Source organism: Podarcis tiliguerta (assembly GCF_965153285.1).
Source record: "Podarcis tiliguerta genome assembly, chromosome: 17".
NCBI classification, from domain to species: domain Eukaryota; kingdom Metazoa; phylum Chordata; class Lepidosauria; order Squamata; family Lacertidae; genus Podarcis; species Podarcis tiliguerta.
Window position 1 is genome coordinate 40,864,486 of NC_139550.1, and position 18,518 is coordinate 40,883,003.

At 48.3% G+C, this 18,518-nt stretch overlaps 1 protein-coding gene across 1 annotated transcript in view; it reads left to right on the top strand.

Moving 5' to 3' along the window:
• LOC310668100 (maestro heat-like repeat family member 5) overlaps positions 1-18,518 on the top strand; it is a 39,631-nt gene that overhangs the window by 11,443 nt on the left and 9,670 nt on the right. Inside the window, exons 4-14 of the mRNA XM_083421028.1 lie at positions 1,298-1,414; positions 2,811-2,921; positions 5,612-5,752; positions 7,311-7,430; positions 8,125-8,198; positions 8,291-8,426; positions 9,685-9,780; positions 10,613-10,717; positions 11,373-11,508; positions 12,356-12,477; positions 13,535-13,684. Coding sequence (XP_083277154.1) covers positions 1,298-1,414; positions 2,811-2,921; positions 5,612-5,752; positions 7,311-7,430; positions 8,125-8,198; positions 8,291-8,426; positions 9,685-9,780; positions 10,613-10,717; positions 11,373-11,508; positions 12,356-12,477; positions 13,535-13,684 — 1,308 coding nt within the window. The remainder of the gene's footprint in view (positions 1-1,297; positions 1,415-2,810; positions 2,922-5,611; positions 5,753-7,310; positions 7,431-8,124; positions 8,199-8,290; positions 8,427-9,684; positions 9,781-10,612; positions 10,718-11,372; positions 11,509-12,355; positions 12,478-13,534; positions 13,685-18,518) is intronic.

The window sequence follows — 18,518 nt, forward strand, 5'->3', positions numbered from 1 at the left end:
TGGGCTGAGGTCATCTTTCGCTCTGAACGCCTGTCCTCCTCTGCATACAACCGTCCGGTAACGTATTCCAGAGTCAGCTTATCAGTCTCTACTGACTCGAGGGAATTGACCAGCATATCATAGCTGTCATCAAGGGAACTCAGGACTATAAAGACTTTGTCCTCTTCCCCCACAGGCCTCCCTCTTAAGACTAGCTCCTAGAAACAGCCTGTTAGGAATTTTAGGTGGTTCACCAGGGAGTCCCCCGGTGTCTTCCGACACCGGTACGTTCTCCTGGTCAGTGTTATCAGCGAGCCAGCTGTCTCTCGCACATGGACAGCCTTGAGTGCATTCCACGCCTCACTTGCCATCAAAAGTGTGTCATGAGAATGAAATACGAGGCTGCTGGGTTAGACCAGCAGCCTGCACAGTCCAGCATCCTTATCTCACAGTGGCCAACCAGATGCCCATGGGAAACTGGAAAGCAGAATTCGAACACAGAGCCCTCTCCCCTTCCTGTGGTTTCCAGCAACTGGTATTCAGAAGCATTCCTGCCTCCAACAGTGGAGGCAGAGCAATTAGGACATGTTGAACTTGTCAACTTTCAAATTCCCCAAATGAGGAGTACTAAAGAGTTGTAATAGGGACGCGGGTGGCACTGTGGGTTAAACCACTGTGCCGCTTGGGCTTGCCGATCGGAAGGTCGGCGGTTTGAATCCCTGCGACAGGGTGAGCTCCTGTTGTTCGGTCCCAGCTCCTACCCACCTAGCAGTTCAAAAGCACACAGTGCAAGTAAATAATAATAATAATGATGATGATGATGATGATAATAATAATAATAATAATAATAATAATAATAATTTATTTATATCCCACCCTCCCCAGCCGAAGCCAGTACTGCTCTGGCTGGAAGGTAAACGGCATTTCCATGTGCTGCTCTGGTTTCGCCAGAAGCAGCTTAGTCATGCTGGCCACATGACCTGGAGAAACTGTCTGCGGAAGCGGACAAATGCCGGCTCCCTCGGCCTTAAAGCGAGATGAGCTTTAAGCCCAGAGTCATTTGCGACTGGACTTAATTGTCAGGGGTCCCTTTACCTTTACCTTTAAAGAGTTGTAACATGACTTGGGAATTCAGAAGATGTGTAAAATTGCATGCAAATCATTAAAACAATTGCCTAGTACTTGCAATCTATTATTATTTAGTATTACCCGACATTTTCAGACGGTAAAATTGAAATTCTTTGGTTTTCCAAAAGCAGTTGATGTAGCTGGTGCGGTCTCCTCCCTGTAACTCACCCAAACCTTCCCCAACCCTTAGAACGCCCTCTATAGATACTATGGACTCAAGCTGCGGGATTCCAGGAGCGCAGAGACAGTCCACCAGTACCTGCACTTACTCCTGAGGTTGCCTCTCGAAGAGGAAGCAGACAGAGAGGTGAGTGAATGTGTGGGATGTCAGGGGGGAGGAGAGCCAGCGGGACTGGGACTGTGCTCACATGGAGACTCTCCACCTCCAGCCGTGTCCTGGAAGAGCCTTCTCCTTCTGAACCCTCATGCTTCAAGCGCCTCCCCAGGCTGCTCCCCAGTATCCCACCACCACAATCCAGGGTCCCCCACTCTTACTCATCCAGCCAGTCCCTGACATTACCCCACAGACCCCACCAGCCCTCTGTCCTGATTTCCGGATTGGTCTCTGCTCGTGACCTTCGTTCCTCCAAGGATTTCGTGCCCACACAGTCACCCCCTCAAAGCCCCTTACAGGAGGAACCGCTTTTCAGCATTCAACATATCTGGGGCAGATTTGTTTAGTTTTGGGTTAGATCAGAGCAGCCAACAAGTGGCCCTCAATGCCTTTCTTGGCAGCCCTCAGCAACCTTGGAGGCACCCCTACACACCTGTAGGCCTTGCACCGCCTTCCCAAAGCTGAGTAAGGAGGTGCTGGGCTTGGGGAAGGAGGCAGGTGTGATCTGTCAGGGTCCTAGAGTCCTCAGTTAGCTCTTTCCCATCTTTGGCAAGAAGGTGGGAAGGCGCTAGGTCCCACCAGAGCCTCGTGCCTCCTTCCCAAAACCCAGCGCCTCACCTGTCTACCTTTGGGAAGGCAGCATGCGGGCCGGGGCGTGTGTGTCAAATTTTGGCCTTGCTCCCCTCTCCCACATGACAAGTCAGTGTGCGGCCCACAGTTCTGTGCTGAACTACTCTTGTGGCCCACTTGGTATGAGAAATTGGAGCACCCTGGTTTAGATGGTGCATATTCCTGCTCTGGCGCCCTTGGGTGAGGGGTGGATTACAAATACTTCCAGGGAATAAATGATGCATTTTAATGTAGTTGGGTGTTTAATGAAGCCAAGAACTGTATCACAAGATTCGAAAATGTCAGAATGCAAGGTATCCTTGCATTGCAAGCTGCACATGAGTCTGGGAGGTGTGGTCTGGTCAGTTCACAGCAGAATCCACAGAAATATCGTTCTTCAAACCACCCCTATTATTATCCGGGATGAAAGGATCTGTTCAAATTGGTTCTCTAAGTGTCTCATTTTTCCACTCTTAAATTTGGTTCCCCACATTTTGCAGCAATCTGCTTACAGAATCACATTTATCCTCCATCCCCCATGATCAGCTTAGCTTAATGGTTGCCCTCAATTTCATTTTAATTGATTTTAATTAATTTTTATAATGAAATGTTTTTAGAATGTTGTACTATTTTATTGTTGTTAGCTGCCCTGAGCCCGGCTTTGGCTGGGGAGGGCGGGATATAAATAAAATTTATTATTATTATTATCACTAATTGCAATCAAGAAAATGACATATTTGACGTGCCTCATTCTCCCTAGGGAATTTCTGAGGCTATCGGTGTGGCTTCAAGCACCCATATTTCCCAGGTGCTGATGGCAGTGCGGGATTTTGGCCGTGCAGCCATTGCAAGGAAGACTGAGACGTCTGAGGTAAGGGTGTGAAGTGAGGAAAGAGCGCAGCAAGAGTGTAGGTCAGCCACCCCCAGCCTGGTGCCCCTTCCCCATCCGTGTGTTTTGAATTGGAACTCCCGTCAGCCCCTGACAGCATGGCCAATGGTTAGACAAAGGTCCTGGCAAATTGGATCCTTAGCGGCTATTTACATCCACACCAAAGCATGTGAAGCAGCCTCTGGGTTCCTCTGATCTAGTAAAAAAGAGCTGTGTTGGAAAAGAACGAATCCTGCCCCATTTCCAAATACAGTGGTGCCCCACAAGACGAATGCCTCGCAAGACGGAAAACCCGCTAGACGAAAGGGTTTTCCGTTTTGGAGGTGCTTCGCAGGACGAATTTCTCTATGGGCTTGCTTCGCAAGTCGAAAATGTCTTGCGATTCTTGCGATTTTTTTTCGCTCCCCACCCCCTTTTTCTAAGGCACTAAGCTGCTAATAGCCTTTTAGCAGCTAATCCGCTAATCCCTTAAGCCTTTAATAGCCGCTAATAGCTGCTAAACCGCTAATAGCGCTAATCCGCTAATAGGGTTGCTTCGCAAGACGAAAAAACTGCTAGACGAAGAGACTCGCGGAACGGATTCTTTTCGTCTTGCGAGGCACCACTGTATGCTCTTTTTCAAGGGATGGGATCCTTACCATTCCAAAAAGGCAATTGGATCTGCTCATCCTCTCAGTATGGAAGCCAGACAGCTTCCTCTGTGGGTATGTCTCAGTCATCCTTCTGTAGTGGGCTCCAGCAGTCCTGTCTCTGTGGCTCCAGATCCTAGATCTGATCTGATCCCTTGGCTCAGTCAGTCAGTCAAACGGATTCGTTAGAAACCATTGGTCATCCCCCAAAGTACACTGACCCCTGTTTTTAGGTTGGTTGTCAGATGGTTGGTTGGCATTTCTTCAATAGTGGAAGCTAATGGGGGACCCCCAAGGGTCATCTAGTCCAACCCCCTCCGATGCAGGAATCTCAGCTCAAGCATCCCTGAGAGATGGCCATCCAATGTCCAACGAAGGAGAGTCCACAACCTCCCAAGGGAGAGTGTTCTGCTGTCAGAAAGCTTTGAATGAAAACCGTCTTAGAGTTTGGAAGAGGGGACACCTCTCCAACTGAGGGGAGGGAGCAGAACCCAAGAGAGAAGGCAGTCGGCAGGCTGGGAGAGGCAGAAAGAAAGAGGGGAGAGGTTTCAGCTGCATCCCGGGGCAGGGCAGCTGCCAAATTTGCTCTCGTGCAAGGGTTCTTCTGCCTTACGGGAGTGCCTGCTGGCCCCATTCAACTATGTTTTAGAGTAGACCCACTGAATTTAATGAACATGACTAAGTTAGGCCCATTCACTTCGACAGGTCTACTTGAAGCAAAGCATAGTTGAGTGTCACTCTCTGTGTATATATATTTGTCAATTAAGCGAATTATTACAAAGGCTTAGTAACTGCATGCGGATCTAACAGTTCCATAACTTGAGGGGGCCTTGGGGTCATGTGCCCCCGACTCTCCAATTCTCCAACCCAGAACCTTTTCCTTCCACTTTCAGTTAACTTCCCTCAAGCTTCTGGTCTCCGTTTTGCAACTGTGCTAGAGGAGAAGGGAGCAGGAGCCGATGAGTCCAAGGCTCATTCACACAATAAACCATAGTTTATCACAGAGGTAACCAAAATGGGGCCCTTCAGATGCTACAGACTGCAACTCCCATCCCTCCTGACCACTGGCCATGCTGGCTGAGGCTGATGGGAGCTAGAGGCCAACCTATGTTGATGCCCTCTGGTTTATTGTTACATCTGAACGCAGCCCTGAACTCTCTTGTGCTCTGCCATCCAAGAGAAATGAAACCCAGGAGTGTAGTACCCCTGGATTTTTGCTGTGAGTTGGGAAATGACCAAGGAAATTTCCCAACCCTCACTATGGAGAAGATGAACAGATCCACCCGGTTCATTTTAATTTTAAAAAAGAAGCTCCCATGGAAAAGAGCACCAGTGGTCAGTCTACCCTACACTGTCCTGCACTTTCTCCCTCATTGACTGACCAAACCCAAAGAGAACACCTTCATGGTTCCTCGTCATCCTGGGGGAAAAGTGACCAGTGGGGTGTCACAGGGTTCTGTCCTGGGCCCGTTGTTGTTCCACGTTTTTTTTAAAATAAATGACTTGGATGAAGGAATTGAGGGGATGCTCATCAAATTTCAGATGACACCAAACTGGGAAGGGTAGCCAATGCCACAGAAGACAGAATCGGGATTCAATATAACCTTAACAGATTGGAGAACTGGGCCCAAACTAACAAAATGAAATTCAATAGGGTCATATGTCAGGCTCTACATTTAGGCAGGAAGAACCTGATGCACATATATAGGGTGGGGGAGCCCTGGCTTGCCAGCAGTTTGAGTTTCCTGGAGAAAAAAAGAATACAAAATTTGTAAGTTTTTGTTGCTTAGTCGTTTAGTCGTGTCCGACTCTTCATGACCCCCTGGACCAGAGCACGCCAGGCACTCCTGTCTTCCACTGCCTCCCACAGCTTGGTCAAACTCATGCTGGTAGCTTCGAGGACACTGTCCAGCCATCTCGTCCTGTGTTGTCCCCTTCTCCTTGTGCCCTCCACCTTTCGCACAACAACTTACTGACTACTAATATTTTCCCAGCTGCTAAAAGGTCCCTACTAAACTCACTTTCCCCATCCTTTCCCTCCAGAATACTAGCAAGACGAATGCCAGTATCACCGTCATCCTTTGCTGCGGGCAAATGTCATTCGGGGCACGGCAGGATGACCTCCCCTTTTTTATAGACCAGATCACAGAGGAGCTCCTCTTCCAATTCCAGAACAGCAGGAAGGTATGGCTCTGATTATCACACACACTCCTGTTGTTTGATCTCTCAGCTATACCATACTTTTCCGTGTATAAGACGAGGTGTTTTTTATTATTATTAAAAAATGATGTTTAAAAATAAGGGTCATCTTATACACAGATAGTGCATAGGGGGGAGGGGGGATTGGTTGCCACTGTAAGCCGGAGATAGTCAGCGGCTATTGTGCGTGTTATTGGTGGCTGCGGCAAGGGGTGGTGTTGACTGGCTGTCGCTGCGGAAATTGGGAAGGCGATTGGCGGTTTCTGCCGGCGAGGGACAGACAATAAGTAGGTTTTGCGACGTGTGTGAGTGGCAGCATAGGTCCAGCGGGTGAGCAATTTTTGGAATCCCCTCCCCCAAATAGCTGAACAACTGTGGGTAATCCTCCTCCCCAAAAGCTCAGCAACTCTGGGCAATCCTTCCCCCATTTTCTTAATTTGGAGTCCCCCAAAATAGGGGGTGTCTTATACACGAAAAAATACGGTATATCCTGCCTTTCTCCTGTCATACGACTCCATTTCCCCCGTGGTCACCATCCAGGCACTGAGCAGACCTCCTGAGCTCTGTCAAGGTTCTGTGTCCAGTTCTGGGCACCACAGTTCAAGAAGGACACTGACAAACTGGAACGTGTCCAGAGGAGGGCAACCAAAATGGTCAAAGGCCTGGAAACGATGCCTTATGAGGAACGGCTAAGGGAGCTGGGCATGTTTAGCCTGGAGAAGAGGAGGTTAAGGGGTGATATGATAGCCATGTTCAAATATATAAAAGGATGTCACATAGAGGAGGGAGAAAGGTTGTTTTCTGCTGCTCCAGAGAAGCGGACACGGAGCAATGGATCCAAACTACAAGAAAGAAGATTCCACCTAAACATTAGGAAGAACTTCCTGACAGTAAGAGCTGTTCGACAGTGGAATTTGCTGCCAAGGAGTGTGGTGGAGTCTCCTTCTTTGGAGGTCTTTAAGCAGAGGCTTGACAACCATATGTCAGGAGTGCTCTGATGGTGTTTCCTGCTTGACAACCATATGTCAGGAGTGCTCTGATGGTGTTTCCTGCTTGGCAGGGGGTTGGACTCGATGGCCCTTGTGGTCTCTTCCAACTCTATGACTCTATGATTCTAAGGTCCTTGCACCACATGCCTTCAGACTGTGCCCTAGGGCAGGGTCTTTGGCTTCATCCACCAAAGGGTTGTAGACTGGGATGTATACTGACTCCACCCTTAGGACCAGATGGGGCATTACAGTGGTACCTTGGTTCTCAAACTTAATCCATTCTGAAACCAAAGCGTTCCAAACCAAGGCACGCTTTCCCATAGAAAGTAATGCAAAATGGATTAATTATTTCCAGACTTTTTTTAAAGAAACCCTAAAACAGCAATTTAACATGAATTTAACTATCTAACAAGACCATTTCTGGGTTAGGGTTAATTTTTGGATTGGGTTAGTGTTAGGGTAAGGATTAGAATTAGGGTTAGGGTCAGTGTGGCTTTATGTTTCCTTGTGATTTTGATTCAAATTCAATTTTACAAAATCCCTTCTCCTTTCAGAACGAGGCTTTGAAGAAGAGCTTTATGAAGGCAGCAACTCTAACAACCAAGGCGCTTGTGCAATCGAATGTGGGATATGTCACCTTCCCCCACAAAGACGAGCTCACCTTCTGCATCATAGTGAGTAAAAAGAAAAAGAAAAAAATAGGGGGAATCTCCTGGGGTTTCTTTTCAGAGCGTTTTTTCTTAAAAATAGCCGCATAGGTCTAGCTCTGGGTTCATGTTCTGACCATCTGGCCCCAAACCATTTCTGGGTGGTCACGTTCTGCTCCAGCTCAAGTTTCCAAACCCTCTTGAAAGGCAGCCCTGCATTGTGGCAACCTCAGCAGGCTGTCACCAGCGCCTAAGTAAAAGAGGCTAGGTTCTCCCAGGAGGAGAGGGCTGTTGATGGCTCCCAGCCATGATTGCTATGTTCTACCTCCACAGAGGAAGGAAGCAATGTTTCTGAATATAGTTGCTGGAAGCCACAGGTGGGGAGAGGGCTCTTGGGCTCATGGTCTGCTCCCTGGTTTCTCACAGACGTCTGGTTGGCCACTGTGAGAATGCTGTGAGGATGCTGGACTAGATGGGCCCTTGGCCTGGTCCAGAAGGCTGATCTTATGCTGTTCTTATGCAGTAGAGCTCTGCCCAGGAGAAAAAGGGATCTTATTCCCAGATCCAGGAAGCCCACTCTTCTCCTCTAGGAGGACCCACTTGCCAATTGCAAAGAAGTTGTCAAGTGGGCTGGATAGAGAGCACAACTCAGGGCTTGGTGTGGTGGTGGCAGGGATGGCGCCTCCAGTTCCCCGACATGCTGTGTGCTTCCCCACCACAGGAGGTTATCAAAGAGGAGCCGATGGCATCGCTCACCATCCTACATGAAGCAATGGAAAACATCATTCGCATGACGTAAGTACGGCCAGACACAGTACATATTTCTTCACCAGGTTTATGGACTGCTGGGTGCTGATCCTTTCCTCTCCCCTTCTTTCTCTTTTCAGTGCCTTGAGACCACGCATGGACCCCCTGCTCCGGTCTCAGCTGCTACAGAAAACCATCAGAAAGGTCTTCCAATTGCCTTCATTGCAGGTTACGAAGGTCAAAGCCGGGAGCTCTGTGCCAGCAACACAGAGCCAGGTGACTGGACCTTCTGCTTCTGGAGGAAAATGGGGTTGCCAGGTTAAAGGATTTGAGGGCAAAGAGTCTGAGCCGTGTAAGCTGCAAAGAATGCTGCCCGAGACACTTGACCCATCACAATGATGTAACAACCAGAGACTTTGGATGTATATTTTTGATTTTAATCATGTTTCCATATTTATTGCATTTCACCTTTGGCTAGAATGCATCCACAAATGATTCCTGCATGCCTGAATTTTGTGACTCTCATGCCTCCCTCCTACGCTGCATTTAATTTTATTTGTTTGCTTGTTTGTTTATATGCTGCCCATCTGACTGGGTTACTCTAGCCACTCTGGGCGGCTTCCAACAAATTAAAACACAGCCAGACATCAAATATTTAAAACTTCCCTATACAGGGCTGCCTTCAGATGTCTTCAGACGGAAGTATAATGATGTATCTCTCTGACATCTGATAGGAGGGTGTTCCACGGGGTGGGCCCCACCACCAAGGCAGCCCTCTGCCTTGGAACACCCCAAGGAAGTTGAGCCCTGTGGAGCCCTGTGGAGTCCTGTATCTTTATTTTTTTAAAAATAATATTTATTAGATATTTTATAATTATAAAAAGAAAAACAATAAAAAAAAATACATGGGTTCAACAAACAATACATCAACAATAAAAAACAATACAACAATACAACATAAAAAAACAAAAACACACATCCAAATTTTATATCTATATCTTTCATTAGCTTATTTCCTCGACTTCCTCGCACCTCCTTTTTTTGTATTCTATTCAAATTAACTGGTTCAACAAATCCTTTCCCTCTTCTTCAATTTTTGTTCTATAATTTATCCTAACACAATTTAACTTTAAATTTTCCACATTAACACTTAATATTCATATAATTCTTAATAACACTTCTGCTAAAACCATATAGCTTCATTCCAATATTCTTCTAACATTCATTAATTTTGCAATATTTCTGTAAATATACTTTAATTTTTTTCCAATCTTCTTCCATCGACTCTTCTCCCTGGTCTCGGATTCTGCCGGTCATTTCCGCCATTTCCATGTAGTCGGAATCCTGTGTCTTTATATCGCATGACCTGTAACCTTACATACATCAAGAAACGTTTGATGTTTATGACTCTTTGTGTGCCGTTCTTGAACCCCTGCATAAGCTTTGTTACGAATTTGGACTAGAAGGCTCCAGAGCATATGGGATTTCCAAGGGGGTCTTCAGCTTCTAAGTGCTTTTGCTTCTCTCCTTCCAGGACTGGTATCAGGAGACCATCTACATCTGGCTCAACATGCTCACCAGCTTGCTGTCGGAGGCCCCCTCTCTGGAGACGCTGCAGGAGATATTAGTGGTAAGGGAGCCCCCAAGGTGTCAGAGCAGGGGGAAGCAGCAGCTCCCATACCGGAGGACAGACCCTCTTGAAATGATTGCACGGGGGGCATCTGTGGCCAACTCGCTGGTTGTGGGTGCTGATGGTCAAGTGGGCCTCTGTTCTGCTAGCAATGCTTGTGCAAGGCACACAAGATATGTCCTCTGCTGATGGCGTATGGGGAAGGGCTGTGGCTCGGGGCAGAGCATCTGTCTTGCATGGCCAAGGTCCCCGGTTCAGTCCTCAGCATCTCCAGGTGGGGCTGGGAAAAGGCTCTCTGTCTGAAAGCCCAAAGGGCCAACTGCCAGTCCTCAGCACCTGTGGATCAATGGCTGGGCTTGGTCTAAGGATGCTTCCTGCATTCCATTGCTATGGCTGTGGTGAGGTGTATGTTGTATTGTTGTAATTATCACACACACAAACACACAAATGACAGATTGCAGGGCGGTTCACAACATAAAAATACAAAATTAGAACAGAAAATGCATAATAAAACAAAAGCAACCCAAGAGCCAATTAATATCTAATTCTACTAATGCTTTTTTTTTAATGGCTTCTTTTTTCTGTGTCTTTAGTTGTTCTTGTTTTGTTTGTAAGCTGCCTCGAGTCCCTGTCTGGGAAAAAGGTGGGGTATTAATAATAATAATAATAATAATAATAATAATAATAATAATAATAAACAAATTGCAGCAAACTTCCTCCTTTACAAAACAACCCCTTTTTGCAATTTGTCCCCTCTATGAAGCTTTGCGAATTTGCAAACCTGGATTAAGGGTTGTCCTTCCATGTGATGACAATGATTTCTCTCTCGCAGCACACAAATGGCTGGATTGACGCCACAAAAATCAGTGAGAGGCAAAGAGCAGTCAAGACCACCAACGTACTCATGAAATATGTCTCCGAGCATTTGGACTTTGATGTGAGTGACCAAGGCTTAACGCTGCAATTTCATAATCGTATTGCGTTGGAAAGTTCAGGTGTGAACTAGATGAAAGCTGTATGGCATGGCCATCCCAGGGGAAGGTGCCAGCCAGTGCTATTTTTCTAGAAAAAGAGGTGCCAGGACTCACCATGAACTCACCTCCCTCATTCTCTTATCATGGCAATAGCGCCCACCTGAGAGGTGCCAGTGTTAGCTATTTGCAGTATAGTAGCACTGCAGAGAGCTTGCTGGGGAGACCATGCATTAATACTAAACAAGGTTTTAATAACAAAAGCAAAAACTCCTTATACACTAAATACACCAACAACAAACCAGACCCAACCACCAACCCATCCCCCAGGGTAACGGGAGAGCTAGGTGCTGCTCATATACTACACCCAAATGCTGACACAGCCATTCAACATTCAACCATTCAACATTCAACCATTCAACAGCCAGAACTGAGTTCCAGTGAGTTCTGGCTGGGGAAAAAGCCCTGGAGCAAGCCTAGGGTGGGCCACCTAAGCACAGCTCTCTTGCCCTGCGCCCCTCTGTCACCTTTGTCAACTGAAAGCATGCCAGACGGTTTTCTCTTGCTGGGCTCTGTGGGACAAGGACTGACTGTGCATCTCTCTCTCTCTCCACCTCCTAGGTATCCCAGGATTTCCCCCTTCTTGGACAGCTGGTGGCGCTCTTGTCCCTTCACCTCGCAGACAATGTGAAGGAGATTGGCCTGCAGTCAGCGGAGGCCTTGTACCATCTCCATTACATCATGATAGCCAAAATGGGTGAGGGCGATGCTGGGAAATGGCTTGTTTCTTGTAAGCCGCAGGGTGGGAGATCTGTAGCCCTCCAGAGGCTGCTCCAACTCCCATCATCCCTGAGTGTTGCCCATGCTGGCTGCTGCTAGGGTTGATCAGGGAGTTCAGGAGGGCCAGAATTCGTGCCAGCACTGGCCTAACGCCAACACCCTGTTGGCCAGAGACGAGAGGGCAGTCTTGGGGGAGGGATTCACTGCTGAAGAACATCAGAAAAGCCTTCTGGACCTGACCAGTGTCCCAGCCCAGTCCAGCATCCTGTTCCCACAGGGGTTGACCAGATGCCTGTGGGAATCCATTCAAGCACTTTCTACTCCTGTACTTTGCTGCCTCTGACCATGGAGGCAAAGCATAGCCATCCTGGCTAATAGCCATGGGTAGCCTTCTCTTCCATGAATTTGCCTCATCTTCTTTGAAAGCCATCTTGGTCCGTGGCCATCAGTGCCTCCTGTGGCCGGGAGTTCCAGAGTTTAGCTGTGCACTGCAAGAAGAAGGACCATCCTGAAACTTCAGTTTCATTGGAGGTCCAGTTGTTCTCATGTTCTCTCTCCACTTTCTCCATGCCATACATTGTGTCTCCTCTTCCTCGCCGTTTTTCTAAACGGACCCCCCCCCAAATGCTGCAACCAGCTCCACAAGCACCCCAATCCTTTTGGTTGCCCCCTTCTGAACCTTTTTCCCAGTTCTGAATTATAATTTTTGAGGTGAAATCGATAATTGTTTTTGTTGGTCCCAGTGGGAAAACTGGAGGTTTTGAGCAGGGAGCACTAATGCTGGGTTCTTTTGCATGCATATTCCAAAACCCGACCCTGCTTAGGTAAGGAACTGGAGAAGAGGAGGAATAAAAATAAGAAAGGCAACATGGTCAGATGGGTCCGAGAAGACTTCTTCATCCCTGGGCCCTCCCTCTTCCACTACAACATCGCAAAAGTGGCCAAGGTAGGGGTGGCTTTTTGTACTCTTTATTGCTATGACCGCAGCCACTCCCAGTTAGCAAAGATTTGCTCATTCGGGCCAATGGGGCCCTGCCCCACCAACTTCAGCCTGCCCTCAGGCAGCCCACGCTCAGAACAGTTCACACTGGAAGCCAAAAGCTATCAAATCGAGGCTTTCAGAATCAATAGGAGAACTGAAACACAACCCGCCTTTGAAATTCACATGTCCTTGAATTTCGCAATGCCAAACAGTGTGTAAAAAAAAACATGCGTGAGCTATTAGTGTAAATAACTTTCAGAAATGCATTGTATTAGAATAAATTGCTCAAAGACAAGTGCCCGCTAGCCTAAACTGCATGCAGAATTCTACTTATTGAAATTCTACCAGGTGCTGGGAGACCTAGGGTTCAGATCCCCACTCAGCCCTGAAACTCACGAGTCAGTCACAGTCTCTCAGTCTAACCTACCTCATGAGACTAAAACGGGGAGGAGAGAGAACCATGCATTGCCACCTTGGGCTCCTCAGAGTGGAAAAGGGATAGGAAAAGTTGACTTATTCGGTGCATCTTTCACGAGGCACTGCCAAGCCAATGAACTATGCCAACATTGTGGTGGGTGTTTTTGTTGTATATTAAGAACTAAACACACAGCCGGCAGGTTCCCACCCAGTCTGTTTGGCATTGGTTATATAACGGATAGCCACTATTACTCACCCTCTCTGTTCCTGCAAGAATTTTTTTTTAAATTTTCTAGTCTGATTTTAGATTGAACCTTTTCATGTTCCAATGTCATAACCAATTTAAGATGTGGATCGAAAATAGCAAGGCGTCACCTGACTTTTATTTTTGTTTGTTGTAAAATCTTTCAGCTACTTAAATAAACACATAAATAGAATCACCGAATTGTAGAGTTGGAAGGGACGCGGGAGTCACTTAGTTCAACCCTCTCAAGGCAGAGTGGAGATGTCTTTCACTTGGTTTGTGAAGGCACCCTCGGACTACTGAAACGTGGTCAGAGTGTGGAGCAGAAGAAAACTCCCACTTCTTTCTTCTTTGTGCCAGGCTTTTGGGGAGCACCTCACGCCCAGCCAGATCAACGAAGTCGTGTTGAAGGCGATTGACAACCTGACAGTGGAAGACAGAGCCGTCTCTCAGGCTGCAGGAAAGCTCCTGAGGTCCTTCCTTGAGGAATGCGGGATGGAAATGGAAAACGTAAGGCTCAAAATGGAGGCAGGGGGAGCAGGTTTCCTCTAAATTAAACATTCTATTTGGACTTAGAATTAGCTTCTTTCTGGGAAGTAAGAAGAGCCAGTGTGGTGTAGTGGTTAAGAGCGGTAGTCTCGTAATCTGGGGAACTGGGTTTGTGTCTCCGCTCCTCCACATGCAGCTGCTGGGTGACCTTGGGCCAGTCACACTTCTTTGAAGTCTCTCAGCCCCACTCACCTCATAGAGTGTTTGTTGTGGGGGAGGAAGGGAAAGGAGAATGTTAGCCGCTTTGAGACTCCTTCGGGTAGTGATAAAGCAGGATATCAAATCCAAACTCGAAGGGGGCGAAGGGGATCGAGATATGGATATGCTCGTACCCCTTCCAATCTGCGCCTCATCCCGAGGGATGAGGGTAGGGTGAGCAAGGATTACTCACCTCCGTCACTGGTGTTGTGCAATGCCAGGTCTATAGGCAAAAAAACCGCCACCCTGCGAGATTTCTTTATCTCGCAGGGGGTCGACCTGGCTTGTGTGACGGAGACCTGGGTGCGCGAAGGGGCAACAGTTACCTTGCGAGAGATGGCGCCCCCGGATTTCTCCGTCCTCCACCAGTCGCGGACTGTGGGCGGGGGGGAGGGGTGGCATTATTAATCCGGGAAGATTGTCCTTTCAGGGCTCTACCATCGCCATCGATCCCCGGCATTGAATGTGTTGGCCTAGTGTGGGGCTCCAAGGAGAGCTTGGCTGTCTGGCTGGTGTACCGGCCACCTAGCGCACCAGCAGCCACCCTTTCAGGCCTATTGGAGGCAGTGGCCGGCTGGGCCTTGGAGTTCCCTAACCTAATGGTATTGGGGGACTTCAACATCCATGCTGATGCCACTCCCTCCTCACAGGCTCTGGACCTGGTGTCTTCCATGGCGACACTAGGGCTCTCCCAGTTTGTTTCGGGCCCCACACATCAAGCAGGCCACACGCTGGATTCGATCTTTGGCGTAGGTATAGATGTGATCATGTCTCCTTCGATGTAGGTACCATGGTCTGATCACTACGCTCTGAAAGCCAGGATTGACTTTCCACCCCCACCCTGCTTAGGTGGCAAGCCGATTTGGGCTCGCCCGCAGAGGCTGATGGACCCTGATAGATTCCGCCAAGCCTTGCGGGACCTTGCTCCCCCTGGCGACTCATTGACTGAGCTTGTTGAGGGCTGGAATATCCAGCTCCTGGCAGCCATCGATGAGATCGCACCTAAGCGCCCTCTGCGACCCCGCAGAAACCGGGCTCCCTGGTTTACCGAGGAGCTCCGGAAAATGAAGCGGGACCTCAGACGGCTAGAGCGAGTATGGCGGGGTGCCCGTGACGGAGCCTCAAGAACATCTTATAGGGCTTTTATGAAAACCTACGAGATGGCGGTGAAGGCTGCTAAGAAGTCTTACTTCTCGGCCTCCATTGCATCCGCTAGCTCTCGCCCGGCGCAATTATTTAGTATAATCAGGTCTTTAACGTCCCTTGAGGGACAGCCAAATTTAAATAACAATTTGACACACAGCTGTGAGGCATTTGCGAGCTTTTTTGTGGAGAAGGTCTTGTTGCTCCGCCATGACCTCCCTGCCAATTTGGATACAATAAAGGAACTGGAGGCCCCTCGACTGTCCTCGGGTCCAGTATTGGACCACTTCAACCGGATATCCCCAGCCGATGTGGACAGACTCCTCCGAGCTGGAAAGCCCACCACCTGTCCTCTCGACCCGTGCCTGTCCTGGCTGATTAGAGCGTGTCCAGACGAGGTGCGGGCCCTCCTGGGGGATATCATCAATTTGTCCCTTGGCACGGGGACATTCCCAGGAGAATTGAAGGAGGCAGTGGTGCGCCCGCTCTTAAAGAAAACATCATTAGATCCTTTAGATCTATCCAATTACTGCCCGGTTTCGAATCTTCCGTTCCTGGGTAAGGTGATTGAGAGAGCGGTTGCTGAACAGCTTGGTGGGTTTCTGGATGAAACATCGGCTCTCGACCCATTCCAGTCCGGCTTCCGCGCTGGTCATGGGACCGAGACGGCTCTGGTTGCCCTAACAGATGATCTTCGTAGACAGCTGGATCGAGGTGGGTCGGGGCTGCTGATTCTTCTAGATCTGTCAGCAGCTTTTGACATGGTCGATCACGAACTTCTGGACCACCGCCTTGCCGACGTGGGGATCCAGGGCACAGCCCTTCAATGGCTGCGCTCGTTTCTCTCTGGTCGGGGACAGAGGGTGGCGCTTAGGGGGGAATTGTCATCGCGCCACTCCTTGGTGTGTGGAGTACCTCAGGGTGCGATACTCTCCCCGATGCTTTTTAACATCTTTATGTGCCCCCTCGCCCAGCTTGTCCGGAGTTTTGGGCTGGGTTGCCATCAGTATGCTGATGACACCCAACTCTATCTGTTGATGGATGGCCATCCTGACTCGGCCCCAGACACACTGACCAGATGTTTGGAAGCTGTGGCTGGATGGTTACGTGGGAGCTGGTTGAAGTTAAATCCTTCAAAGACAGAGGTCCTGTGGCTGGGACGGGACGATATGGGATTGGGGGGACAACTCCCATCTCTTGCGGGGGCGCAATTAGTGCCAGCACCGTCCGTTAAGAGTTAGTTAGTTAGTTATAGACTTTATTTGCATAGCCAACAGGCCATAGCATCAAAGGACAAACACCAACAGGAATACATTACAAATATAGTTAAAATCTTGTGACCTATTAAAACCCTAGGTAAGTTAATAATCTCAGTACTTAAAACTTGGCAGAAGTAATAAAATAATAATAATAAAACATAATGATAATAATCATAAAAACCTAGGCGAGGAATCCGGGTGACCACACTGATATCATTCAGATACCAGCTCTCAGTCTCATTGCTCTCTCGATAAATTTGGCAACCTTCTCTGTTGTCGAGCTGTTCTGGTCGGCTAGAAGTGAGAACAATTTGGCTTCGCAAGAGCGGCCGGGGATGGCAAATAGGAGCGGCGTAATGGTCTCGTCCCTGAGATCTTTATATAGGGAGCAAGACAAGAGAACGTGTGACACCGTCTCTACATAGCCAGCTCCACAGGGGCAGAGCCGGTTCTCAAATGGAATTTTTTGATATCTACCTTCAAGAACAGCTGACGGTAACATATTTAGTCTGGCCAGTGTAAAGGCCCGCTTAAGTTTTGGAATGGTTAGGGTAGACAAATAAGGTGCCCGAAAATCAAAATGGGAGGGGGGCAGATAAGCGTACCAAGCACTAAATTTCTTAATATAGGCCAGATTATTCTGCTGCTCAATATCCTTCAAGCGCTGATCGATAATGGTTTTTGCCTTGGGGAGACCCATTTTCAGGAGATGCTGTGCTTGTAGGCCGCATGTAAGTAGTTTTTGATGCACTACTTTGGACCACCGTTAAGAGTTTGGGTGTAATCTTCGACACCTCCCTTTCCATGGAGGCGCAGATTGCAGCTACAACAAAGGCGGCATTTTTCCATCTCCGCCAAGCTAAGCAGTTGGCTCCCTACCTCTCTCGCCCTGACCTAGCCACTGTGACCCACGCGACGGTCACCTCCAGACTGGATTATTGTAACTCGCTCTACGTGGGGCTGCCCTTGAGACTGACCCAGAAACTCCAGCGGGTGCAGAATGCTGCAGCGAGACTCCTTACGGGGTCTTCGCTGCGAGATCACATTCACCCGGTGCTATACCAGCTGCCCTGGCTCCCGGTGGAGTACAGGATCAGGTTTAAGGTGCTGGTTTTAACCTTTAAAGCCCTATACGGCCTAGGACCCTCGTACCTACGGGACCGCCTCTCCTGGTATGCCCCACAGAGAAACTTACGGTCTTCAAATAAAAACATCTTGAAGGTCCCAGGCCACAGAGAAGTTAGGCTGGCCTCAACTAGAGCCAGGGCTTTTTCGGCCGTGGCTCCGATCTGGTGGAACACTCTGTCACAAAAGACCAGGGCCCTGCGGGACTTGACATCTTTCCGCAGGGCCTGCAAGACAGAACTGTTCCACCAGGCCTTTGGCCAGGGCACAGCCTGACTCCCTCCATCGGCAATCTTCGCAGAGCTCTGGCCCAATGGTTGCCAGTGGCTTGAATTAATTAATTTTATAATGAATGATTTTAGAGTGTTGTTTGTACTGTTTTATTGTTGTTAGCCGCCCTGAGCCCGGCTTCGGCTGGGAGGGCGGGATATAAATAAAATTTCTTCTTCTTCTTCTTCTTCTTCTTCTTCTTCTTCTTCTTCTTCTTCTTCTTCTTCTTCAATTTCCGTGTCTGTGGCTCGCGCCTCTGTTTCCATCCTGCTGCAGTTCGACTTCCAAAAATCAATCACCCTGTTTTTCATCTCGCTGTCTGCTTTGGCAGTATTTTAATTACATTATTCCACCCTGTTCATTTCAGTGCAAAGGAAACACAATATGGGCAACACTGAGGTCAATTAATAAAACTTTGCTATGATCAAAATGATCACCCTCCCAAAACTAACCTACCTATTCCAAACCCTCCCAATCTGGATTCCCCCAACACAACTCCGCAGAGAAAACGACACTCTCTTATCTTCTCACATAAGAAACCAAAAATAAGCCCCAAATACCTGCACCTCCCCACCTTAGAAGGAGGATGGGGAATCCCCAACATAGAAGCATATTACATTGCCAGCCAAATACTCCATATAATCCCATATATACTAGAAGATGAGACAAAACAATGGGTACACCTAGAGAGGGACATAATTGAAAATACCAACCCCATCCCCACTAATCCCCCTGCCGTACCACCCATTATTCCACCATGCAGCACAAAACCTCCAGATAAAAACGTGGCAAACCAAAGG